Source organism: Rhea pennata, chromosome 2 (genome assembly GCF_028389875.1).
Source record: "Rhea pennata isolate bPtePen1 chromosome 2, bPtePen1.pri, whole genome shotgun sequence".
In the NCBI taxonomy this organism is placed as follows: domain Eukaryota; kingdom Metazoa; phylum Chordata; class Aves; order Rheiformes; family Rheidae; genus Rhea; species Rhea pennata.
Window position 1 is genome coordinate 114,851,593 of NC_084664.1, and position 26,143 is coordinate 114,877,735.

The window sequence follows — 26,143 nt, forward strand, 5'->3', positions numbered from 1 at the left end:
GTCACCTCCAGCCCCATGTGGCACTTGGAAGTATGGAGGAATCGAGAGAGCTGGCAGTGCTGGCGAAGTGAGGGCAGCACCGTGGGGCTGGTCCGGGATGGAGCAAAACCAAACAGCTGCGAGAGCCGGGGTGCCCTTCGGCACGCACCCGAGGCACTCGCAGGGACCCCGTGCAGGTGTGCAGCCAAGCTGTTAGGGAGCGCGTGCCTGGAGCGGCGGGAGCCCCGGTGCGAGCGGGGACGCACACACCGCAGGCACGGAGGAGCTAACGTTGGTGGTGCTGGGACCAGTGGGATCCTGGAGTATCGGCAGGGCTGTAGCGCAGATACAGCTTTCAGGCCAAATCCTGCTCTCACTGCAGTCCTTCTGCACTCAACGGTGCCAAGCGCAGCAGCGCTGTGGCGAAGGTCTCCCGCGTCCACGGGGCATGTAGTGGAGCGGCTAATCAATTCTGCAAACTGGTCCAACAAACTCTGCTCAGGCGGGCTACGTTTACTTTCAGGCTGGTGCGAACAGGGCACACCTCTGTCAAACCGCATTTGCAACAGAGCCACATGAGCTTTTCCTTTGCTTTTCCTTCATACGAAGCAGTCGGAGGATGCGCTCGTTTTTTGTGAGTTCTTCTGGCAGCTCATTTGCCTGGAATAAAAAATCTTGTGGTTAGCAAAGCCGAAAAAGTATTTCCAAAACATGGTGTACAAGCATTAAAACTCTAGAGAAGACTGCTAAGCACAAAGCTAAAATGCCTGTTTCAACATTATTTCCATCACCTGCAGTGTTCTTTTAAATCAGCTACAGGATTAGGGAATGGCAGTGGAACTAGAAAGTCACTTTCTCCCTAGTGTGCAAGTCTCTCTTCAGTCTTGAGGATAATCCTAGCCTGGGACTTGGGTGGACAGCTTGTTTTGTGCTGACCACCTAGGCTGAATGCTATCCCTTGGGTTCCCTATGCTACTGCCACAAAATTTTTAAAAGAGAACATTGCTGTTGATATTTATGGGAGATGAGGCAGGTCTTTGGGTACCACAGTCCATAAAAATCCAAAGAAAGACTTTCATTACTATGAAATGGTCAATGCTATTCTGCAGTATAGCAGATAACAGAACATCAGAGAGTTTGGTCTTCTGTATTTATTGAATACAGTTTTGGTAATAGAAAATACTATACCAAAAGTATTTTCTTTTGGTAATAGAAAATACTTATAATGAAGCTACTTCTGAAAATCAGCATTTTTGTTTTGCAAATGCATTGTCTTGTGAGAAACAGCATGTCATTTTCCAAAAATTTCAGTAGGAGAGGTTATAATCCAAGATTTTTTTATACTACTCACCCTCCCTCTGCAAAAACCTTCTGCATTGTATGACAGTATGAAAACAAAATGTATGACATTAATAACAAACTACTGTAACAGAGGCACTAACTCTGCTGCCATCAAGTGGAATGATACAGAAACAAGATGCACAGATTTTACATTAAGTGACCAAAATATTCAGAAGGCAGATGTTGGATTATTTGCTTTACAAACTTTCATTAATCCAGTCATAAGTCAGAAACAAATACCGGAACATCCATTCACAACTTCACAAACCCACCTGGGTGTCACATACATGCAGCAAACAGTTCATAAACACAGTACAGAGAAAGGCATTTTTACAGAAATTTTGAGCATATGTTAAATTACCTTGCAGAATAAAGGAAAGGATAAACTTACTGCAGACGATTTGCAATCATTAAAAGAATCTGAAACTATTTCAATGAACCAACTGATTTGTAATAAAATATGGGGAGGATGCATATAATTTTGAAGTCCTTTTTATATTAGAAATGTAATCAAATTTTCTCGCCAAAGGCACCCGTGTATACATTCCCCTCATCCGGGCATATCCTCCTTGCACATCCGTTACGTGAGACACCGACACAGTCTGTGGCCGGAGAAGGAGAGCGGCAGACCGCTGCTTCCCTAACGCGCAGCCTGGCTCGCCCGGGGCAGCCGGAGCGAGCGATCGCACCTGTGCTGCCAGCGGTAAGGACACGATCACCGCGTTATTCACGGTCACTCACAGAGCGGCGTTTGCGTCCCAGGCACTAGCTAGCGGCTTGCAAATGCCTGCAAACAAACTCATGGGCAGCCCAGGGGGGCTTCAGGGGGAGACCGGGGTGCAAACGCGAACCATGGCCCGAGAGGCGGAGCCCGTCGGAAAGGTCTGGCTCCACGGGTCGGGGCAGCCGCCCGGGCCGGGGCGGTGAGCCGGCGGGTACCTTGTTCCTGAGGCAGGGGTCCGCTCCTGCCTCCAGCAGCAGCGCTACCGTCCTGGCGTTGCCGCTGAGAACGGCCGCGTGGAGAGCAGAGGTCCCATTCTGGAAAAGAGCGACAGAGGCGTTTGCGCAACGCGAGCGGAAAGGGAGGAAACTGGAAGGCAGCGAAACCAAAGCACCTGCGGAGAGCAAATCTCCAAACGGGAGAGAAATAACACGGAGGAGATTAGGACGTCAAGGACATAGCATCTGACTCATTTACACAGGGTGCTGGCAGGCTAGAAGGCTGTGAAGGAGTTGACTTTAAACGCTCTAATACCCACGAAGGTCAGGTCCACTTTACCACAATAATATTGTCCTTTAAAATTACATTTGTCAATAGATTAGATGTGAAATAAACTCAGCACTTGCTTCCGCCTGGCGAAACTCAGCCGTTAGCAAGTGAACCAGAAGCACAAGCAGTAATGGAAACCATCTGCACATTTTATTCCCCTTCTCTGCTGATTAATGAGCTGAATGTCAGCGAGCTGAACTGTTGTTTTTTCATAGCTGGCCTTTTGTCTGTGGCTGCAGAACTGACAGTTCAAATAAGTGTGGACGCTATTTCATAATTGTAATTCACAACTAAGTTAATGCCACCTGCATTTTCCAATACATCAGCATTGCCAATTAGTTGCATCTGCAGGGGCTATAAAAATGTGTGATTTATGGATGCTGTTATGCTATTAAGAAGCAGCTTCCAAATGTCCGTTACTATTTTTGAAGTCACTGTATTAATTCTGAGGAAAATAAAATCAAATAGAGAATTGCTCACAGCAGATCTCTTAGGATTATATTTTGCTGACTAAATGCAATTGGGGGCAGGGTATAATGTTAAAAACTGCATCACCAAGAGCAGTTCGTTTGCTGTAGAAATAAAATCAGATGTCAAAAAGCAAAAGAGAATTCCTCCTAGAACACAATATGCTTTCTCATTCCAAAAATCAGCATCACAATATTTTTTGAAAAAAAATATTTCTGTGTAACACTAAAGGCTAAATAAGATAATTTATGTCTCCCTTGACTTCTCTAGACTCAAGCTCTTCACTGCCTATTTGCATAGTCATAAATGTCAGGCTTTTCATCAGATCCTTTGCCTTCCTGGATTTCTGTGTAAAAATCGAGGTATTTTACTACTAACCTTCAGCAGGCCAAGTGTAGGAGAGAATTTCAGTAACTCTTCTATCACGTTGTTGTATCCTTTGATGGCAGCTTTCAGTAAGGCAGTTGTACCATCCTTTAAAAGAGAGAGGAAGGTAAGTTCAGTCATTACAAACGCTTCACCCGCACTCCCCTTGGCTGAACGGAGACACCAGCTCTCCCTCCAAGGGAGCCCCAAGGAACCTCTGCAAGGGGGTTCACGGTCTGTTAGGAGGTACCTCCCCAGCATGTGCTGCTGTTTTTAAAGTGTCTGGGGGACAGTTCCTCTAACAGGTGAAGACTTCAGGGAGAAATCAACCAGTGACCCCATATATCATCTCCATCTCTCCTTTATATGGACATTGCCACCCCTTATTCCAGGAGGGCCTTCCAGGAAGCCATCGCAGGCACAAAGGGAAAGAGGGAGCCTGTGGCTTCGGAGGAGTTGTATGACCTGGTGAACAGAACAAGCTCCAGGGGCAGCAGGCCTCCATGCACATGGCTTTGTGGTCTGAAAAAGAGCTAGGGAGCGTAAGGCGCAGGCACAGCACAGGAAGAAGTACTACTCACATCCCGTGCGGCATCTCGCTCAGCTCCCCGGAGCAGCATCACCCGCACCACTTCGCTGTGACCCATCTGCGACGCAATCCACAAGGGTGCTGTCCCATCCTTCAAAGAGAGTCATACAGCTAAAGGTTTCACCCTGAGACCGACCCTCTACGCCCTGGTACTTTACCACCAGAGTCTACCTACTGGAATGGATGAACTTCAATGCCTTGATAAAACTCTACTGCCATCAGAGATAGACAAATGTAAATGCACTTCCAAAAGCACATGGGAACTCAGTGTATCAAGTCAGAACCTTCCCTCTTGTGGGGTTAGAGGCTTCTTTCCTATTTCCCCTTGCACAGCTGACCTGAAATGGGCATCACTGGCTGAATGCTTAAAGCCCTCTTTTGCTCACCCAACTGTGCCCAAAATACACAGGAAAGTTAGAGATATCCTATGTAGTTTGAAACCTAGCTGGCTAGACATGACAAAGATACGGGTAAAGCTCAAGACATTCATGGTCAAATTCTGCATGTGTGCACCTTTTGAATGGCAGATGGGTATAGGAGCTAAGGATGATCAGCCACTTTCAATGCATAACATTATCCACCCTTAAGGAATCTGTTAAAAACGTCCTGCCTTGCAGTTATGACGAGTACTTCACAAATTTTAGCTTCAAGAGCTCCACTAGCAAGCAAGGCCATTATCCAGGAGACAGTCTGGCCTGGGAAAAAAAAGGTCCTATACAATCATTATTTCACCAAAAAATGTCAGAAAATACATGCATTCAAAATGAGGTAAACTTTGTGATGGATTTGTTGTCCCATGTGACAGGACAAGAGGCAATGGGCAAAAACTGAAGCACAAGAAGTTCCGCCTGAACGTGAGGGGGAATTTCTTCACTGTGAGAGTGACGGGGCACTGGACCAGGTTGCCCAGAGAGGTTGTGGAGTCTCCTTCTCTGGAGATCTTCAAGGCCCGCCTGGATGCAACCCTGTCTAACATGCTCTAGGTGACCCTGCTTGAGCAGGAGCATTGGACTAGATGATCTCCAGAGGTCCCTTCCAACCTTACTGATTCTGTGATTCCACGATTTCCAAATGCAAAGGTGAGTTGAGGCACTAGAAGTATTTGTTGCTGCAATTAGAATTTAGTTTTGTTTCTTATGCCTATTTTTACTTCTAAATGGCCTGATTCTGAAAACTACAAGAGGACTCCAGCACTTATGGGTTGCCAAATTGATTTTCATGGGCCTTTAACACGAGGCTTTGCCTATAAGGACTTTAATACAAAAATGAGGCCTCAGGTGGCAGTCTGTCTGCTATTGCCTTCACTGCTTGCCTGTTTTTCTGCTCACCCTCAGCAGCCTTTAGACTTGACAGGAAAAAGTAGTTGGAAATATATTTCAAAAGACTTTCAAAAGAGCCTTAATGAGGCGTTTCAAAAGAAAACAGCTTTTTTTTTGCTTTTAATAAAATATTTCCGCCTTGATCAAAGAAGGAATCTCTGTCATCAATGCCAAATGAAGATTCATATGACTTGCTGAAGCTATCCAAAACCACTGTTGAGCCAGTTCTGTGTTTTCTATGGGCTCGTGATTTAATTTGCCATAAGAAACAGATAAAGCCATTTCTTCCTGTGATATATTCTGGATTTCCATTCTTTTGATTCTGAGAAAGAGTAAATATACATCCTGAGATCACTGAGGCTGAGTCTTCACAAATGGTGAAGAACAGGATCTTTGCCCACTCTTGCATGAATTCACCATAAATGATCTCATTGAAATTACTGACCTCATTCCAGCATATATCACATTAATACAATGAGTTTTCTTTGTTATTTAAAAATAACGTTGAAAGGGCCTCTTGTACATAGAATGTGTGACAGCAGTGTGATGGCAAAAAACTCTTCCTCTCCAAAATACAGTCTTTTCCCTGTCAGTAAGTTGGCAGCTGATTATTTTTCAAATCTTCCTCCACCAGAGGGCTCTAGAAAATAGGAAGAGGGACACTGAAAAAGCCTATAAAAACTTGGAAAATACCTGAGACCCACCAACACAATTAAATCTACACTAAGAAATAATCTGTGTTCTAAGACTAATCTACACTAAGAGCAAATCTGTGTCCCTATTTGTGCAAAAAAAGCATCGCTCTTTTGTCCACAGTGAAGCTGATAAGCGCAACTCTTACTTTCAGGTATGAATGAAAAGAAACACAAGGAAATTCTAGTGTTGAGCAACATCACTGCTGCTCAAAAAAACCCCACTTCACTGTGGGAAAAGTGACCATCTTGGAGAACTTAGTCTAAAGAGAAGAAAGATGATAAAGATGATGGTGGGCTCACATTGACTAATGTCAGCTTCTCTCCCTTAAACAAACAACATTTCATCAGGCAGGTTTATCCTGTAATACAAACATGTAATATTTGTACGGAATAGATGAGATTTTTGTCCATTTTAACGTTGGTGTGTAAAGCAAAAGTGATACTACATTGTACTAAGAGGCCATACAAGCAACTGTTAGGGCACAGAGACAAGCCAGGAAGAAAATAAGCCCAGGGGACAAAACAGCCTATGGTTGTCTAATGATCAGAAGAGTTCAAGAAGACCTTTCTTTCTCCTGTCTTTCTGCCCACCCAGCAGACCTGCGGACCATTACATTCCTAGAATAAACAATGTTAAATATCCCATATGTTTTTAAACTATATTTATTTTCCTTTTTTTTTGCAAGCTAATAAATATAAACTATGTCTTATTATGTCCAACAGTCCCAAATATACCCTCACTGAGACAGATGCTGTTCCTTCTCTTACTCATTAACTAAAGACACTGCTTTGTGGCTTTGAATCTTGTAATATTGGCTGCTGGCTTGGAAAGGGCCAAGTTAAGGCAGGAGCTGAGATGCCCCTTGAATTCTCACTGAGGACTCTGAGGGCCAGAGAGCCCCTGCTCTCTGGCTGCTGGGTGTCCGCTCCTCTGCTGTGCTGCCCATCAGCCATTAGCACCCGTGCACCAGCAGCAATATTGCTAGTACGAGATTGCACCCTTGACAGAACATTACAATCTCTGTAGGTTCACTGGCTTACATATATGTCTGAGTGCGTATCATATGTAAAGAAAAAAACCCACTAATTTTCAGATCACTTTGAATCTGCCTTGCCACTCAGACCAAAGCCTCCTGCGACACAGGCTGCCAAAATAGTGTAAAATTCAATGGCGAACAACCTTCTTGCTTTGCTTTTGAGTTAGAGAAGCAAAGCAGCACAGCCTGCACCAGGCTTCAGACACTGCCCAGAGCTCTGTCTAGACAAAAAGATGACAAAACAGTGCCAGCACAGCGCCGCAGAGGCCTGGCAGTGGGTCATAAAGAACACAGAAAGGTTAAATACCAGGAGAAATGACATTGCCAGGGAAGAAAATCACCAGAAAGTGTCACTATTCAGTGTTGTGACAGCTGTGATAAAGGGCCTGCATACAGGCAGCTGGTTCCATCTGAGATGCTCTCAGGTATCAGAAGCATCCCCATGAGTCTGGGACATAGGACACGAGACCAAAGGGGACCTAGTACTCTACTGGAACAGCAGGAGACATATGGGGTAGACATATGCAGTCAGGCAAATGAATTAAGCCCCCAAATCCACGAGAACCAGATGGAGAGAAGACCTGGATGGCTATGAGGGAAGAGAAGCATGAATTCATATCTGGTGCTCTGAAGCTGTGGCCGGCCCTGTATTCAAAGGAACATCACTTACAAAAAAATGTCTACAGCAGTAACAGCAGTGTAGTTTGTAACCGACAGCACCAGAGTCATCTGGCGTAGAAACTACCATCAAGGCTTACAGTCCTTCTGAACAACATCCCGCCTTTGAACGAAGTATGAATTTGTTTGCCAGGAAGAGACTGAAGTCCATCCAGTCATTACTTCACTAATTAAATGCATTAAAATGTTCCATTTGTTTAGGAATTGCTTCAGCATACGGTGAGCCCAAATACCACATTCACAATAAATGCCACTGACTTATCCAGGCATAACCTTAGCAGAGACTGACTGTTCCCTGACACAAACGGAGCCCAGACTACTGGGGTTGAAAGAGAGCCGGAAAGAGCACTCATGCAGTGTGGAGTCCTTGCCTCAGCTAAGTTTTAAAAAGGCATTATGAAATGAAACACTGCATTATACAAATTGTATTAGAGATCTAAAAAGTAGTGCTAACCAGAGTTAGCTGGTACATTATAATTCCAACATTTTAAATGGTTAGCGTACAGAGTGCAGTTTTTACAGTTACACGGGCTACTGGTGCAAACTGGTTGAGTTAAACCTCAGGTTCCCCCAGCTTTATTTTGACCTACTCAAAAAGCATTAAACATACACTGGCCTATCCTCCTACACTGTTTTTTTAGACTATATTAATCAGCAGCTCCTCATAGCACTTCTGTATCTTCATCTAGGCCAAATCAGGGAGCTTTAATTTGTCAGGCTCTTCAGGGTGGAAGAAAGAAAATACTGAAAATAACCGATGAAGTTTGTCACACGCCGTATTGTCCGCTGCTATTAGAGCTCTCACATTTTATTTGACTCACATTTTTCCCACCTTCCACTTTTTACCTGCTGCAGTTGGAGATCACAGCCATGCGGCGGGCATAGGCGGCTGACCGCAAGAGCAAGACCGTATCCCCTCAATTTAAAACGTGCAGTGACGACTCAGGGCAGCGACCTTGCCCGCAGGGTTTCAGCAGCCCGGAGGGGAGGCTCTCTCAAGGCAGGCAAAGGTTCCCAGGAAGCCCCATGTCTAACTAGACACTTCTAAGTGCCAAGAGGTTGTAAGTTAGAAGTGCAACTCTCATATCTGCCTACTCAAAGCAGCATCTAAATATGCTGTTTAAGCACAGAGGTTAGATTCAAGAATAGCCAAACAGTTATGGATCCCTCTTTTGGAAACCAATAAAGTTTTATATATGTGTCTGTAGACCACATATGCTTATGTAGCCCTTATTTAGTCTAAAATACAGGAAGTCTCTTTTATCCTAATCCACCACCAGCATACAATAACGCAAGAGGGATCTAGCCCTTAGTGCAGGCACCTCGGAATCAGCTCCAAATCTCATACTTAGGATTTAATGTTCAAACAGCAGCCCTACTACTTACAGAGGAGCTGATTTCAAGCTTACAAGTTGCCACCTGAACTATGTATTTGCAGGATTAGGCCCACTAGCGTAATTAACTGCAAACAGAGATAGCAAAGCTTTTCACATATATCAGGTACTTCCAGAGATGAAGGTGCAACTTATGTCTGAGTTTCAGGGTGCATGTGGATGATATGAAGTAAAACTAAAGACATAAAACTAAAAGTAAAAAAAAAAAAAAAAAAGGTTTTGTGAAAGATTAACTTCGATACTGAAGCAGGTACTGTTGACTTCAGTGTACTGAATTTGGCACTGTCTCTCACTGGAGTTTCCAGATAGGATTTTCAGAAGAACCCCAGGATTTTATGCATGTACGTTCACAGGTAAGCTGGTACAACAGGAGCAGATCAGTAGTTGGGAGAGCTAGTGCAAGGACACTACATCAACATTATTTGCAGCCTGAGGATTTTATTTTGATTTAGCTTAATCCTGTAGCCCAAACGTGTCTACTGTGCTTGTGGTTCAAAGCTGTCCAAAGGACCTGTCAGAGGTCTGATCTCCTTTTGGGTATGACGTGCATTTGGTGCACACCTGGACTGGGGCTTCCAGTTTCATTTCTTCTATAAAGGATCTAGCTTGCATGCAAACAGAAAGGACTGGGTGACTCACTTCAAAACCACACTGCTGATCTGAGTTCAAAAACGTATGCAGGCACAGCCACCATTCACCTTGGGAATCTGATACCCCGTGAAAATCTCAGCATTAATTTTTAGTAAGAGATTGTTAATTTGACCCTGGCCCTGCTCTGACAGCGTTGAACATTACCTGTCGTGGCTGGTTGACCTTTGCTCCTGAGGACAGCAGCAAGCGGATGACATCCAGATATCCTCCTTGCGCGGCCAGGAAAGTTGCAGAAGCTCCATCCTGAGTACAAACACATTCCGTTTATAATATGTTAAAATGATGACAGTGTTTTGCACAAAACCAAACCAGACAGAATCAATTTCTCCTTCTGATGCTAATGTGCAGTGTAACAGCACATACATAGCTGAGCTCAAAAAATAATTATCAAAATCCAAAGCCCAGTTCATGACAAACTATAGTAATATTTTCATTCAACATGCACATCATATATCAAACTAAGGATTAAATCCTTGGTCTAGAATACTAACACTCTAATTCATCACAGCACTGGTCCACATAACTAGGAATCCATTCCTATATAACAAAATACATTCATTCAGGTTCGATTGAAATGTTCATTTAGGTTCCTCATGTTCACGCGGAAGTGTTCTGCTTCAGAAGTACTCATGGTGAAAAAATGCTCTATTACTTTGCAAGACTGGGGACTACAGTGTTAAAGTCTGCCAGCAACTACCACGTCACTGCTCTGGCGCATCTTGCAAAAGAGACTGGACCTGTAATATAGGCATGTAACGGTAGGATATGCAAGACAGGCATCTTGCAGCCCTATCAGAAACTAGCCGATCCCTCAAAAAGCTTGTGAAAGAGTTTAACGAATCTGGGATTTTTTTTTCCTTGACATGTCTTTCATGTGCAGATGTTTTCTGTATTAGAAAATCCTTAACGTTTAGCTTCATGGAAGCTTCTTCCCTAGGGGAAAAAAAAAAGTCCTAAATATTGAGTTTCTTGACAAAAAAAAGAAAAAAATAATCCAGACCTCATTAGAATCCATCTAACTAATTAGAGGTGGAAACCTGTACTGAGGCTGGGACACGCATCTACCCACCCTACACCCGGAGTGCTCAGCCCAAGGGGAGTTTTCCTGGGAGCTGAGGCTCTCTTAGTTTAGAGGCAGGAATGAACATGCTGTCTCTCAGACGTGCGGGTACCTATCTTCCAGGCACCTCATGCTCACGCTTATGTACAGGGCGTTTTAGTGGAAGCCCCTTGTTGACACTGTTGGCATGTCCCTACTTTGGGGCTGAATGCTGCTCTCTGCTTAGAGACACTCAACACGTGCCCAGTGAAGCATGAGCTGAATATAGTGCCCAGCATCCAAAATTAAAATGTTTGACCTTGATTCCAAGACAAATGTCCTGGTAAACAGGTGAGGTGTCTGCTGGTACTACAGATTAATACCTCCAGGCTCTCAGTGGGGTTGTTTTCCCTGAATGCTATGCAGGTGCATAAAATATGTTGAGTCTTTGCAGACTTCCTCCAGAGACAGGCAAAGCAGGAACCCTTGCATATTCAGAAAGAGAAAAAGTTCTGGAATATTAAAAGTGCTCCTTTTTTTAGAGCATCGATTGATATGGAGAAGCATGCTTTACCTATTGTCTAACCATTTTTAAAATTCTTTATTAGGTTTTTGCACTTGATTTGAATTGAGAAATCCTGAAAGAATTAGAAAGCTGTTTTAAGGCTATGATGTATTTCTGCATAAGAAAACTATTTTAAGGCTATAAAATATTTCTGCAAGAAATACTTTTTAGCTAGGACTTTTTCTTCTTCTCTACCCCTCATCTTAGTCAATTTAAGATTGAAACGTCTATCTTGACGGTTTGGAGAGGACTACCCAAGTGTGTGTTTGAAATCTCTCTCATATGGTGGCCTGCCAAGGAAACTGCCACCCAGGCACCACTTTGCAAATCCAGCTTGGCAACGTCCCACAGAAGGAGTCAGGCTAACGCTCCTTTTCGAGGGAACGCGCTCTTATTTTACGAAGCGGCTCTTTCTGAAGGATTTTGCCTAATGGCTAGGAGCAATAAGAACATGTCACCAAATCCCATTGCAAATATTGCTTATTTACAGGAGACACCGCAAGGAAGATATTTCATTGCCTTTACCTCTGAGCGGGTGTCTCCAGGGGAGGCAGCGCTGCTATTTTTAAAGTGAGTGGAAAACCCCAGGATGACGGTGCAGAGAACGGTAAGCGTTACAAATCCCTGCCCGCTAGAAAGGTAGTGGCTGTCTGCGCAGCAGCAGCAGTTTTGAGTTGAGTTGGAGCCGCGCGTTTGCCGCTCACAGGGGCCCGCGGGGGACAGACCCCTCTCGGTCGGCCTCGGCTGAAGAGCCCTGGGGTGGGAAAGAGTGGTGGGGAGCGGAGACAAAACCTGCCAGGCTTTGGGGTTTTATGTCAGCTCGGCTTCTTTGCTTCTCCGCTGACACAAATTAAATCCACTGCTTGATCAGCTCAGTCCAGCTTTCTGAAAAGTCAGCTAAACAGTGCCGACCCCGTCAGCTTAACCGTTCTTTCCCCAAAGCATCGACAAGCTAGAGATGCGCAAATAGCCAATGACTTCACTTTAAAGGGCGACTTTGAGAAAGATTTTGGAGACAACCTAACTTTTCTACTCTTTGGCAGCTATTCCGGAAGACTAGCCGATGATCTTCCAAACCCTCGGAGGCTTTACAGCTGCTCTGCCTTCCGCCTGCAACGCTACTCTGGTGTGCTAAAACAGGACACGGCCTCCTGCACCGGCGTAAGGGGCAGCACAGGTCTGCTCCGGACCTGGAACGTTTCCTTCACCCAGATAATGAACCCAAAGGCAGCTAAATCCTCGTTTCTGGTTTTGTGCCTCTTTTCCCAGGACCACGAAGAGCAGGCAGTTAACAAAAAGCACGTCTTAGAAAAGCAGAGTACCGTAAAACCACAGCTTTTGGCAGACGCTTTACCGTGCTGGCACTGGCGTGCCTGCTGCTTTCCAGCGAACAGCACGCTTGTTCCATCACCAGAATTGTCGATATCTGTGTCAAATAAACTCACGTAAAGCTGATCGTGAATGTTGGCACCGTGCTTCAACAGAGTTTCCACTACTTTTGCATGCCCGTACTGACAAGCTGCTAAAAGGGCAGTGCCTCCGTCCTGTGGAAAAGCAAAGAATGGGCACAGTAAGGGGACAGGGCGGGCACTCTACTCACCGTAAAACATAAGCAAGTTTTGAGGCTTCTCAGAATTTGGCTCACAGCAATTCTGTAGTGACTAAATACCAAATCATTCATAGCTGTGGCGCACAGCCTTGCTCCATAAATCTTTGAACTTGGCTCTGTCACTGTAAACATCTTTCTCCAGAGGCTTTTTTAGTGAGGGACAGGAAGCAAGAAGAATTCTGCTTTCAGTTCATCTTCTGCCTTCACACTAGAAGCTTTGCTCCCTTCACGGCTCTGAGCTCCTCCATCTTCCCACGTACAGCCATACTACCACCCCTGCCAAGCTCTCCCACCCAGTGAAGAGCAACCTCACCTCAGGTCCTGCCTCTCACCTGCTGATTGCTGGCCTGAAGAAGGTAGGTAGGACACTTCTAAAAAGTATCTGAGCTAACCATGGAAGTGTGCATCTCACCAAACCCACGACCACCTGTGGAAGCCCATTACTTCTGCTGAAGAAGTGACCCCTGCAGCTAGGAGCAATCCCAGGTTGTTATAATTACTATACATCACCACTAAAGGGAGACCTAGACACGTGCAAAGAGTCTGGCTTGTACAGCAGCTCCTGTAGGAGCCATGTGTGGAGGGAAAGACTTTAGTGTTGCTGGCTAATGACTCCCAGCCAGCTGAAAACATTGAAATAGCAAATGTGGAGCTTGCCTTGTTAAGTGCAGTGCACTCCACTCAAAATTTACCATCATTTCTGCCACTGAGATTGAGAGGAGGTTCTTATCTTCTGCCTGGGATGGCAGTGTGCAGGAGGAGAACCTCTTTGCTAGAGGGTGCCACCAACACTTGAGGACAGTGACAAGATTCACATGGCTTGGGTCTCCCTTTGGTCTCTTTTCTGCCTCCATCCCTCCAGATCTATCCTTTCCAACCCTCCCCCTCCTGGTTCCAGCCTTTTTTGGCCAGACAGACACTGACCTCCCTCCTTGGGACAAGTGGGTCTGTCCCTTCTCCTCAAGAGCCGGAGCTGGGAGATGGTGCAGTGTGAGGCATCCCCGAAAGCACAAGCAAGGGAAAGTCTTTGCTGTATGCCTAGACCTGTCCTCAGGGCACCTGGGAGCTGAGGACAGGCGTTGTAGGGCACACCACGGCCCATGTGAGGGCAGGGTTTGCCATCACGTGAGGACGGTGCGCACCTCCTGTCCTCAGCACCCAAGGTCTTCTCTCCTCTTTCCTTCCCTGCCTACTCCCAATCTCAAGCCCCTACTCCACGGGACAAGTTATGCAAAGTATTTCAAATAAGTGGTTTCTAGAGCTGTTATTAATGTGGGCACAATACGTGCTTTCCTTCGTTCTTGCTTCTCTGAAACAGCTCCAAAGTTTTGTCTGAAATTTTCCACACAGAGTGATATCCAACAAGGGAAATTACAAGAGACTGATGTTTTGCAGCTGAATCTTTTCTAATGGGAAATACCAACCCAGCTATAAATCTGGGGTGCTGTTTCATGACTGTAATCACCTGAGGAAAACTCAAACTCTGACATAACTGAACTAACCCACTGGGACTGTGTATGGCTACTCTCAAAATTTCATGTTCACCCTTCCTCCCTACAACTTTGAAAAGCAAACAAGTCTTGAGTGTCGGCAAAGCCACAGATGTGAAACTGTTACGTAACAATACAGAATTGTATATTTATTTTGGATTATTTGAGTAAATGTAGTGTGTAATCTGATCCGTGGAGTCAAGTTACTCTATAGGTACGGTGAGTTACTGAACTTCCCTGTCAAATTAAACTGCCCTAATTACATAGGAACTGCTGGAACAAAGCAGAAAAGCAACCACATTGGTTCCAAGATAAAAAAAAAAGCACCCTCCACATACTTAAAAGACAATGGCAAAAGCTAATAGCTTTGTGAAACCTATTTCCTGTCTCCAGCCAGCTGAGAGCTGTTTTGCCCAACTAATGAGTTACCAGATCAAAGGGCTACAAACAAAAGGCAGAGACATTTTTAAAGACTCTTTCCCTGAAGGAAATTGCGAGAGAAGGTTAGTTAAGAAAAGGAACTGTGCTATCCAGCCTGGAGGTCCTCTGTGGAAAGGTGGGGACGAATGAACTAGCTATAGGAAGCTTAAAAGTATTGATGTTCTCCATGCAGAAGGTAAAAACACAGCTAGTAACCTGGATATGGGCATAACTTGTTTATTGCTTTATAGTCTGTTTTTTGATTAAAATTCTTATGTTCTCAACAAACAATGTGTTATTTTAAGAATACTGTTTGGTTATTAACGTCACTTCTGGAGGGAACCAAATGACAGGTCCCAAATAAAAGTCAGGCTTGCAAAGCTAACCACAGTTATTCTAGCTGAGCTGAGGCCAAATGCTCTGAGCAGAACTGTGTGATCCCACCCTGGGAGCTGTAACAGCTTCAGGTCTAAGAAGGGGGAGAGTTCAAGCAGGAGGGATCTGAGTGTCTCAAAACGGGAATTCTCACCAAATATTTGGTTGAATTCAGTGGCCAGTTTTAACTAATTACATTTTTGGAAACAATAACACATTTCCAAAATACACCATTTAGCTCTAACTAGAGCTGACCTAGAGCGACCACATGATCACCCTGGTCAGACTCCAAGGATCAGAAAAAAACAGTCAGTGGGCCAGGTCTCCTCCCTGGCTTCCAGTTGCCTTTTCTTAGTCAAATATTCACTAGGCCAGGAAGAATCTGATAATAACTCCTTGGCCCAAAGATCTGGTCCCTGACCAGAAAGAGAGCTGGGCTCTAAGACCTGCCTTACTGTGTGTCCCCACCAGGTTGAACAGGGTCAGCAGAAGAGCCCAAGAGACATTTGCCTGCTTTAGGCGGGTATATCGTTAGCATAGTGGTGAGCAGAATACCCCTTGTGGCAAGACAGCACTCGGTTAAATCAAGCCATTGGCAGGGCAAAGGGCCACTCTTTTTTTTTCAGGAGGGGAAAAAGCAGCCCCCCTACCGAGCTTCCTTCTTGCTTTCTCTCACACCTGCTTCCTTGCTTTCTCTTTTTCACCAGCACAGTCACCTTTCCTGGCACCCCAGCAAACTCTGGCTGGAGAGGCCAACGTTTTACAGACTCAAGGAAGGCAGACAAGGGCATGAAACAAAGAGGCAAATGTCAGAGATTTAAACTCCCTGTCAGCCACGTGATTCCCTCTTCACTTTGCTTTTGGGCTTCGGCCAACAGGCAAAGAGCTGAAGCAGCATCTTTGGGACTGGCGAGCATCTTGGAAACTCTGAGTAGGGCAGCAAACAGGAGCCGGGACATGTGAGCAGCCACAGAGGCTCTCCTACAGCAAAACTCGCTCTGCTGCGGGAGGCAGCTGGGCAACGCAGCTGAGAAAAGGCCCGGAGCATCGCATTTGTTTCTTGCTCATATCCTGTTTTCTTGACCCAACATAGCTTTTATTAATCTTTTACTGCAGTCCATTCCAGCACAGTTGGGACTGAGACGAGAGCTAGTTCTCCCAGCCACCTCTGCACTTCTTTCTCTGCAACCTCCTTTCTCCTCCAGTCTCTCCTCCCTATGGGCAGCACGTACATAGGCTGCCAACCTCCTCTGTAAGCAGCACCTGGTAAGACTACATATCTGGGCCTGTTAGCCCACCTTTTCCTTCAACTCTGCCATCATTCTCGGAAAGTACCTTAGAATTATATGGTGTTTTATGACCTCTGAAACATGCTAAAAGGGAGGGGACCTGCTCTTCTGCAACCGCTATTCAGTAAAGAAAAGCCTCTGCTTCTGTCCTACCTTCAGTATTGCTCAGGAGACATCCACCTGGGGAAATCCATTTAAGAACCCACATGCTTTTAACATGTCCCGCATTAAGAAAATAAATAAAACACATTTTAATTTATGATACATACTGCTATGGATTTCAGCCTGTGACAATGCCAAAAATAGTATGGAAGCTTGCGTCCATAATAATCTTAGACAGCAGTATTTATTTTCCTTTATCACATCAGCAGTTGTTGCTAATTGCTTCATTATGCTGGTTTAGAACCTGCTTTTTTGCCGGCCATGGTGAGTGCCAGCTCTAACAGTACAAGGGGTAACAAGAATTGAATGTCCATGCTAAGATATTTCTCTGGCATTCTCAGATCTGAGTGATAAATGCAGTAGCTAAAATTTCCAGAGAAGTAAATTACAAGGAGGATGCTTGATGTTACACTGCTTTAAGGCCTTTATTTCCTGGGGTATGTTTGATCGGTTTTGTTATTTTAATTCCAGCTCTTCACTGACAACAGAAATTATCAATGCAAATTGATGATTTTTTTAATGCCCCTTGGAAGCAGCCAGAATCAGCTTAATTTCTTCCAGGGCTGACTCCTGGCTAAGTGGCTTATTCAGGTCACCCCTTACCTTTGACTTGAAAAGGTAAATTTTGTCAGGTGCTTTGCGTCCGGGGTTGTGGGGAGAGCCCGTTATCTCGGTTGCCCAACAACAGAAGCTAGTTTGATGCTACAATTCCAAGCTACAGAAAATTTTGCATTTGTAAATCAGAAATTTCACTGATACCAAAGCAAACAAGGCCAATGGGCAGTGCACGCTGGTGCTCTGGTATGTTCTCAGTGGTGCCTCTTGCTGGGGACACGCTGCTGCCCAGTGCACAAATTTCCCTCCTGGCCTTAGTCTAAAGTAGTTTGAGTTACCAAAGCCCAGCCTGGACACTGTAAACATCTGGATCCTTATGGCTGGATCCTCACTTCAGAAGGAAGAGCTGCAGTTCTCCTACAAGCAATGGCTGAGACAACGATTTCCAGGATGGTTTCCAGAATTAACGACATATCTAGTAAAGCCCTCATACTTCCACAATGGTACAGAAAGAGTAGATCCTTTTCGCAAAGAGGGCATGGACGCGATAGTTAATCCCAGCTTTTTAAACAGTATCATTTTAATCTTGCATAAATTCTGTTTAACTCAGCTGTCCTTCATCCAACTTTTAAGAGCCTTTTCAGGCACTTTAGCTTGCATAATACTGAGTGCTGAAGTGCCACAGAGGTGGCTGGTATTATTGATACCCCTCTTGAAGAGATGAAGAGAAGGAGGGAGTGCTTGGACAAGCATGTTTGATGCTGCTGGAGAATTGCCACATGTCCACATCATGTGGCGTTCCCTTCTGACTGGCTTTTCCAGAAGTGACATAAAATTGTGGCCTGGAGAAGAAGAGTAACTTGCAGCTAAGAAGATATTTGAGACTAGAACGTGGTTCAACTCATGTTTGACTTGTAAGTTTCAAGGTGAAAAGCAGTAGAGCCTGAACCTGCATTTGTGGAAGCCTTTAGAGGGAGCTGAATGCAGAAAGATTTCCGTATCACTTACTTAGATCTTTACTTCTTTTTTTCTGCTGTAACGACTCACATCAACTTATTTTACATGCTTCATAGAAGATCATACATTGCCATTAAGAATCAGACAGTTTCAACCCTGCTGTTTACCTTCTGGACCAAGTGTTGACCTCTGCAAACTCCTAGTTCACAGGCTGTGCAAAGGTTTGCTAAAGTGAAGATAAAACTGTCTCTCTAGACAGAAACAGATGCTTGGCCTCTGTGTTCCCTTCTTACCAACAGTTTCCTGAATTCTCTACTTTCTCTTCCTCTGCAAAAACACTACCCAATCCCACACTTAACCCGAAGAGTAGTGCAGGCTCTTCTTTAGCTTCCTGTACTGGGGGACACTTCTGCTCCTTCAATGTGGTTTCATGGCCATTTTGCAGGCCACTAGATGAGTCAGAGAACACAGTCACAGTTCATAAGCCTAACATAAGAGAAGATGTTTTTTCCTGATTCCTACTACGGTCACTTCAACCCTGAAGTAAAAGACTGAGTAATTTAGCATGCAGCTTCTCATAATAGCTCCGTTCCATATGAGATTATCGAACACTTTAAAATCCAGCTGTTGTATTTAATGCACCCTCCTGTGAAGCTAAGTTACACAGGCATGCTCATTTCACGTTAAAGAGCCACAGATCAATTCATGCTTTTAAATGTACTGATCAATGTTTCTGCTGTGGTCAGAGGGTAGCTTACCTCAAACATAGTTCACCAAAATCAATGCAAATCCTATTCTACGGGCATCTGTTAGCTTTGTGGCCACAGAACCTACTGATTTTTAATGAGTAATATCTGCTGCAGTCCCTGGAGAATTAGGAGCTGAGGACAGTGACCTTCCATCAGTTCCCTTAGAACTTAAGTCTGTGTTTGCAAGGACTCTGAAAACAAGGATGGTTTGTGGAGCCTTTCTAATCCCAGACTAAAATATCTTGAAAAATTGGTTATTGTGTACTAAAGAAAAATTCTTTCCTCTTCAAACATGCATCACTGTGGATCCCAGGGTACTGGCAAGTCTTCTCTCCAGATAATGGAAATGAAGAATTTCAGCTGCATCAGTCCCAGTGCCACCAAATGTGGTCACCATGTCAAGGAGAAGAATGTTTAACAAAAATCTGGTACTTTTGGTTCTGTTTGCTGAAAGCAGAAATACTAGTGCTGCCTTGGACAAAGAAACTGAGCTGATGTGCTGTTGCTAGTGTATCTGCTCTTAATGCCGTTCACTGTGAGGGTCCTGTTGATCATCCTGAACAGGGAAGCCTCTGTGAGCATCTGCTTAGAGAATAACCCTCCCTCAGGCGGAGGACACAGCCAGCTTTCAGAAGGACACCAGCTGCCAAGGGTGTGAAGCCTGCCGAGCTCACGCTTTTGAGAGGACTTGTGCGACACAACAGAAGGTTTGTGTCTATGCTCCATGAAGTGGGATCAAGGCGCTGAAGGCATGAGAGGGGCAGAGGTTTAATCCAGAACTGAAGTCAGGTTGTGGCAGTGGAAACAGGCAATCAGGAGTGCTTTTGGCTATTTAAGAAGATTTTATAGAAGGACCAACCTGAATAAGGAATCAGAAGTTAGAAGATGCATTTCGTCTTCTTGCTACAGGTGGGTACATGGGAATTTAGGGAGGTCTGAAGGCAATATACTCTTGTGTCTCCTGTGGTGGCACACACGGACACCTCAATGTGGACAAAATTCCAGCCTGTGCAAGTGATGTACATGCACCCAAAATGGGAGCCTATCTAACATGCACACAAAGACCCTTCATTCTTGTATTTCAGGACAGTTTCAGAGGAAAGACTGATCTCATTATCAAGGGACTGATCTCTGACCAATCTGTGCCATTAAGTCTAGGTAATAAAAACTATTATTTTGCTTTATTTTAGCCAAGTTAATATTTTCACAGTTTGTCATGTTACTTATATTACTCAGAAAACATTCAGGTGAGGAACTCCTTTCATGATCTTCCTGCTGCCATGTCGTGTTTCACGTCAATGGGAAACAATAGCCTTGATTCTCAGAATATATCAACATGCAAAAACAGACCTATGCGCTTACTTTATTCTTGAATTCAGTGGAGGCTCCAAATTCAAAGAGAAACTTCACTACATCATTGTGGCCTTGCTGTGCAGCAAAGAACAGAGGAGTTGCACCTGACTGTAAGAAAAAAATGGATTAAAACAACCCAAACACATAATACACTTGACTGAAGTATATACTTCAAATTAAAACATATTGAGTACAATCAAGAGAATATCAGCTGAAAAGAATGGTGATGACTTTGAGAACTCCAGAGGGCACAGGGTACGTAGGTAAGTGGTCAGTTTTCTTCTCATTGCACTGAGAGATCTGTTCAGCATTGTACATTTGAATACAACTCAATTTCCATGACAGGCTTCTGCACAAAGCTTCTAGTACAGACCTCTTGGTATTCATTTACTTCGCCTTAGTCTCCAGATGGGGAAAGAAAGCCCAGAGTGAGAAGAGTCTTAGACAAGAGAAGAACAGCCAATTTAAAACACACCCCTATACCACCTGCCAACCTTCCCCTTCATCCAAGAGAAACTGGAATTTGGATAGATTTGGATCAGGGTGTGGAAGGATCAGAGAGGAAGTTACTTGATACTGCAGAGCTCCCCCTTCCTTGGCCCTACACTGACAAAATTTGAATGTCGTTGGTGTAAATCACTGTTGCCTCTCACAGTACGATCTTCCCCTCCAGCCAAGGAGCCTTCATTCAGCTATGACCTGCCCCTGCAACTACTATTTCCCTGGCTAAGCCTAATTTCACTGAAGAACTGAACTCTGTATTTTAAACAATGAGTTCTTTCATTGACATCTGAGTAAATCAGGATGAAAAATGAATATTTTAATGGCTGGAGAGAAGAAAAAAAGAAGGTAAGGAGGAAGGAAAGAAGACAAGCAGGCTTTCCTAGCTTTGGGCTTTCTCATCCCATATACGAGATGCAGGAAAATGGAGCTACACATGAAATTCAATCCAGTGCCAAAGGCCTTTACAACTGCACATGGCCCCTTGTGACCATTATGGAGTCCCTTCTCAAAGGCACACTTGTGGGAGTCTCACTTCCCTGAGGTTCACTGCAACTTCAGAGTACATGGGCATTGATTTGGGTATGAAGATTTACTTCCAAAATAGTGTCATTATTCTTCATGACTCATATTTCATCTATTTTGCCATGCCTTCCTATCTACACTGGAGTGATTTTGGAGGATTCCTGTTTCTCTTTTTATTAGCCTGCTGAATCAATATATCCAGAGTGATATTCAAGAGCATGTCTATAAAACTCTTTTCTCAACCTCTCCTTTTGTTACTCCTTTTCAAGCAACGTTTATCTAAGGGAAAGTACATGTTTAAGTACATGTTTTACTGGAACCAGATTTTACTGAAAAATACTGACATCATGATTAAAGCAAGTTTAAGCTAGTTAGTGCAATGACTCTTATACCATCAAACATGGCTTTCACTGACTCAGTAACTTGCAGCTGTCAGCATGAGATTAATGCTATAGTTCCAGGTAACCAAGGAAAGTAAGAAACATCTGCTTGCGTTGTTGAGTGAAGAAAATACCGCCATCCCATATCTCCTGCAGTCATCCCATATTACTGCATGCTCTCATTAAACTGTTGTTCTCTTAGGACCAGTGCATTTCTCTTTGTCCCACAGGAATTTTGCTTTCTCTGCAGCCAGCACATGAAACCAGAATGGTTGTAGTTATTCCTATGATCCTTTGCTCAGGATGTGAGGGGAAGGCACTTTCACAAAGCTAGCCACTGCCATTTACCCTTTCCAAGGATAATTAGAGTTCCACAAAAAAGCATGCCGTGGCATGAGAGATGCTTTGAATGCAGAGCAGACATGCAGGAAGAAATATGGATGACTAAGCTGGGTGATCATTAGAGATGATTTGGCTCTGACGGAGAAGCAGAAACTCCAAAGCACACTGAGTCGAAACAATCCCTGGGCTAGCAATGGCATCGGTTCCATTTTAATGACCAGAGTCTGCAAATCAAAAGGTAAAGGACTTCTCTGTATCGTAAGACATTTATCCCATCCTGAGAGCTGTAAGTTACTGTGTCAATAAGTAAAATGGCAGGTGCATAAATGGATTCACCATGGAATTACATCTCATATGTAGCTCCCCCATGTTAAGTGGATGTCCTGGAAATGTTTCGTGAACTACGTATAAATGTAGCTCCAGTATCTCATTTTCTGTCATAAATTCCAGACATCTAACTCTTTGGTGTCCTCAGGAGAACAGATCCTGTTTATACATGCACTGCACAGCAAATGCCAAATAAGCAACTGGCAAATCAGCAACAGATAACACTCCTTTATTATTTCCAATACACAGCAGTCTCTTAATCAATCCCTGTTTGAACACAGAACTTCTCCTACCTCTCTCTGCAGATTGATATCTGCTCCTTGCAACACCAATTCTCGCACACAATCTATGTGGCCATAGTAAGAGGCTACCATCAGAGCTGTTGTGCCAAGCTGGGAGTAAGGAAAAACAGATCAGTACCTTCAACAGACACTTCCAGCAATGAATTAGACTGTCCGGTAGAGACAGTACCTCTTCTGAAAAGCTGAAGGAATTTTACGATCTTTGACCAGAGCACCTGTTTGTTCTTTTCTTCTTCACAAACAGTGGGGCAATTTTCCTCTAAACAGATTCTAAAACAATTTGAAACTTGCTATAAAAAATACTTTGAAAATGAGGAATTAACCAGTGTTAAAGCAAAAACTTTACAGACTTGCGCACAATGTTAAGGCATGATCCTTCAAGGAACTATGTACGCAATGACTGTATTACTATCCCTAAGATAAGTGCAACAGTAACAACAACAATATTTTTGATTTATACCTAGCTTTTTATCAGAGAGTATCAAGGATCTTTTTACCATTTGTAGAATAACAACCTTATACACAGAAGTTAACTGACTTTTCTGGCCTTTTATAGAGAGTCAGTGTCAGGAATAGGGTCCAGGTCTTTACTGCTAATTCCGTGTCCAGATCATTACAACAAACTCTGTCTCCAAAAGACTGTGAATCTTTGCGTCATACCAAAGAACGTCCCAAAGTAGAGCTCTGCATTCTGGTTACCTAGGTGGCCCAGCAAAGCCACTGCTTCAGTGAACCAAACAGTGTCTGGGTTATACATATGTGGTGTATGGACGTTATGCCAAGACCATATGCGTAAGGATGAAACTCATCCTTCTAAAACATTCACATATACCAATGCAATCCAAGGAAGGAATGTGTGATATTGCAAAGAAGAAGCATGCAGCCTTAATTATATGAAAATACTTTAAAAAATATGTACACCTGATATAATTAACAAGTTGGGATATTTTACAGTACACTGTAAAATCTCTTGATCAAGGCTAGTCTTAGTCTGAGAAAAATGAACAGTCATGGACCTTATTTCTTGCATCTACCTCTGTCCTACTTACTTCACACCCCAATTTGAACACCCTTTCCTATGAAAATATTACCTCTGAAAATAACAGTCATAGAATCAGTACCAAAAATATCACAGGACAATTGTGCCTTCCTACAGTGCAAAAATAAATGGACATGTTCTTGACTCTCAGAAAAAGCCAATGGGAGTTGGGCCTCAAACTAGCTACTTAAAAAATCTCTTGCACTTTGAAACTGCTCAAAGTGAGAGAAGCTGGGGCATTTTCATGTTTCAGTCTAAAAGTAGCATTAAACATGTACAACACAGGTATGACTCTCAATAAGTCAGCCCAAACACCAAACACAGGAAACTCGGGGACTGCTTATCCCTGGTTTTCCCCTACTCTTTACAGAAGCCAAGTATGATCAAGTAACAGTGTATATGCTCTAAACAAACTAGCAAAACATATGTTATCTGTGTTTTCAGCTCATTTCTAATCTCAAAACTAATTTCAATTCATGCCAAGGCAGTCAGGAAATCCCCATGAAGTCTATCTGTAATGCATCTGGGCTCCTCTTTGCTTGGAAATCTATTGTGCCTTTGTGTTGGCATCAAGTACGGGAGAGGAGGAGAGAAGTTACAGGGTCAGCAGCAGGTACTGCATGCCCCACGGGGCTGCACATTAAATACAATCTTTTATGTCGCCTAAATGGAGGGTATGGTCCAAGGTTATTTTAAACTAATTATGAGGATCGCTGGTAGCTGACAGAATCATGGCTAGCTATGACCAGTTGAGTCGACTCGTCACAGTGATCTATTACTAGAATGACATTTCCTTGCAAAGAGAAGCCTGAGGTGCTAGAACCCATGTTTTTAATGTCAACTCTGCAAATAACTATGTAAGACACATTTTTGAGTGTTGGTAAATTCCTAACCCCTTGCCACTGATGTAAATCATCACGCTATTATATCTTCAATTGCAAACTTGCTTCCTGGCAAGAGAAAGTTTTAAATCATGTCTAATTGTCGTAAGACTCTCAGATGTCTCACGTTAGGCGCCTGCCGCACCCTCTGTGCAGTGGGCTATGGAAAAGTGATGTAAATCAGTGCAGTGGGCATGTGCGCATTGCATGCATACACTGTCTTTGCAGTCCACATCTACTCGCCCACTGTTCAGCAGCAGCTGGAGGAGAGCCAGGTTTCCTTTTCTTGCAGCCCAAAATGCAGCATTAGCGAGCGGTGTTTCTTTCTGGTGAAAAAAGTAGAAACAGAAAACTTTGGAAGATGCTGTGCACAAGAACACACATACAAATTCTGCATTCAAACCAAGTATGCTTCAGTTCAGGTGCACTGTTCTCTTAAAACTGCACTGTGGAAAGAAAGCCAATTTAGTTTCTTTGCACAATTAAAGAGACTGGTCTTCATGCGTTATCTCCTGTTGTTTCCGATCCTCCCTATGTCCATGGCAGCCTGCGACTCTTAGCTTGCGCTGTAATGAGAGTTGATGATGCGAGTCCAGATCCCCAGGGAAACATCACAAAAAACAACGTGCTGCTACCTGGTACCTGCATTGTCTGTTTGTGTGGTGGGGCTGAGCATGGTTATGGAGGCTGAATCATCCTGCTGACAAGCCCCGCTGCAGGACATCCTGGCTTGCAGGCTATTTCTCCATTATCTCCCTCCTTGCTGCATAAGAAGTCACAGTACATGAAAAGTATTGCTCATGCATCTCCCATACTGCTGGGTCTGCCTGCTTCCTGGAAATAACACTCTGTGTAACTGTGGTCATGTGAGATATCCCCTGGGGAATGCCAGAAAAAGAAGGCTGCAGTCACGTTGTCTATAGACTTTGAAATTCGTTTACTTTATGTGCAAGGCAGTATGTAAGGCAAAATTGGGAAACTCTGCAATCTAGATACCAAAGACCACTGTTAAGCAATATAATATAATAAACTCCTTGGGCTTTTGGAGCCCTAAAAGCACTGCCACATCATGACTTTTCCTGTGTAGGAGAAAATTATCACTGCCCCAGCACAGGAGGAAGACAGCGAAAAAGACGGAGACTCAGCTTCTGATCTCCTATCTGATCCACGCAGAAAGCTGCCCAAATGCTATCCTGAGAGATAAGCACTGCCACGAGTGAGGTGCTGAGCTGAAACAAAGCTGTGGTGGCAATGAAACATGTCCTGTAGCAGGTCACATGTGATTTTTAATAAGGCTCAATATCACTAACAGTTCAATAAAGCAGCATTTCACCGATAGTAATCTGAGACTGCAACAGTGTCAAAAGCACCGAAGGGCCTTAGTTTCCAACAAATCTTGCCTTCAAGATAACCCAAAGGGTGAATATGTCAGCCATTCTTCTGCAGAATATTTAATATTCAATTTGCCCATGTCTAAAGGTCAATGCACAAGTGAA

The 26,143-nt window shown here is 43.9% G+C and overlaps 1 protein-coding gene across 1 annotated transcript; it reads right to left on the reverse strand.

Moving 5' to 3' along the window:
* Positions 1–25,371, reverse strand: ANKRD29 (ankyrin repeat domain 29). The gene is made up of 10 exons (XM_062568529.1): positions 25,290–25,371; positions 24,863–25,011; positions 22,719–22,817; positions 20,360–20,458; positions 12,837–12,935; positions 9,932–10,030; positions 4,006–4,104; positions 3,437–3,532; positions 2,260–2,358; positions 1–639 (listed from the first exon to the last, which is right to left on the reverse strand). Exons 1-10 carry the CDS (start codon positions 25,369–25,371, stop codon positions 529–531), a joined length of 1,032 nt encoding a protein of 343 aa, XP_062424513.1. The 3' UTR covers positions 1–528.
* Between the last annotated feature and the right edge of the window lie 772 nt (positions 25,372–26,143).

Excerpts from the sequence above, each read along its gene's own strand:
- ANKRD29 (XM_062568529.1), bottom strand. The coding sequence starts at position 25,371 with ATGTCCTGCAGCGGGGCTTGTCAGCAGGATGATTCAGCCTCCATAACC. Across the intron at positions 25,012-25,289 it reads CACACAAACAGACAATGCAG|CATCTTCCAAAGTTTTCTGT; the intron begins GTACCAGGTAGC and ends TCTTGTGCACAG. Across the intron at positions 10,031-12,836 it reads ACATTCACGATCAGCTTTAC|GATGGAGCTTCTGCAACTTT; the intron begins GTGAGTTTATTT and ends GTTTGTACTCAG.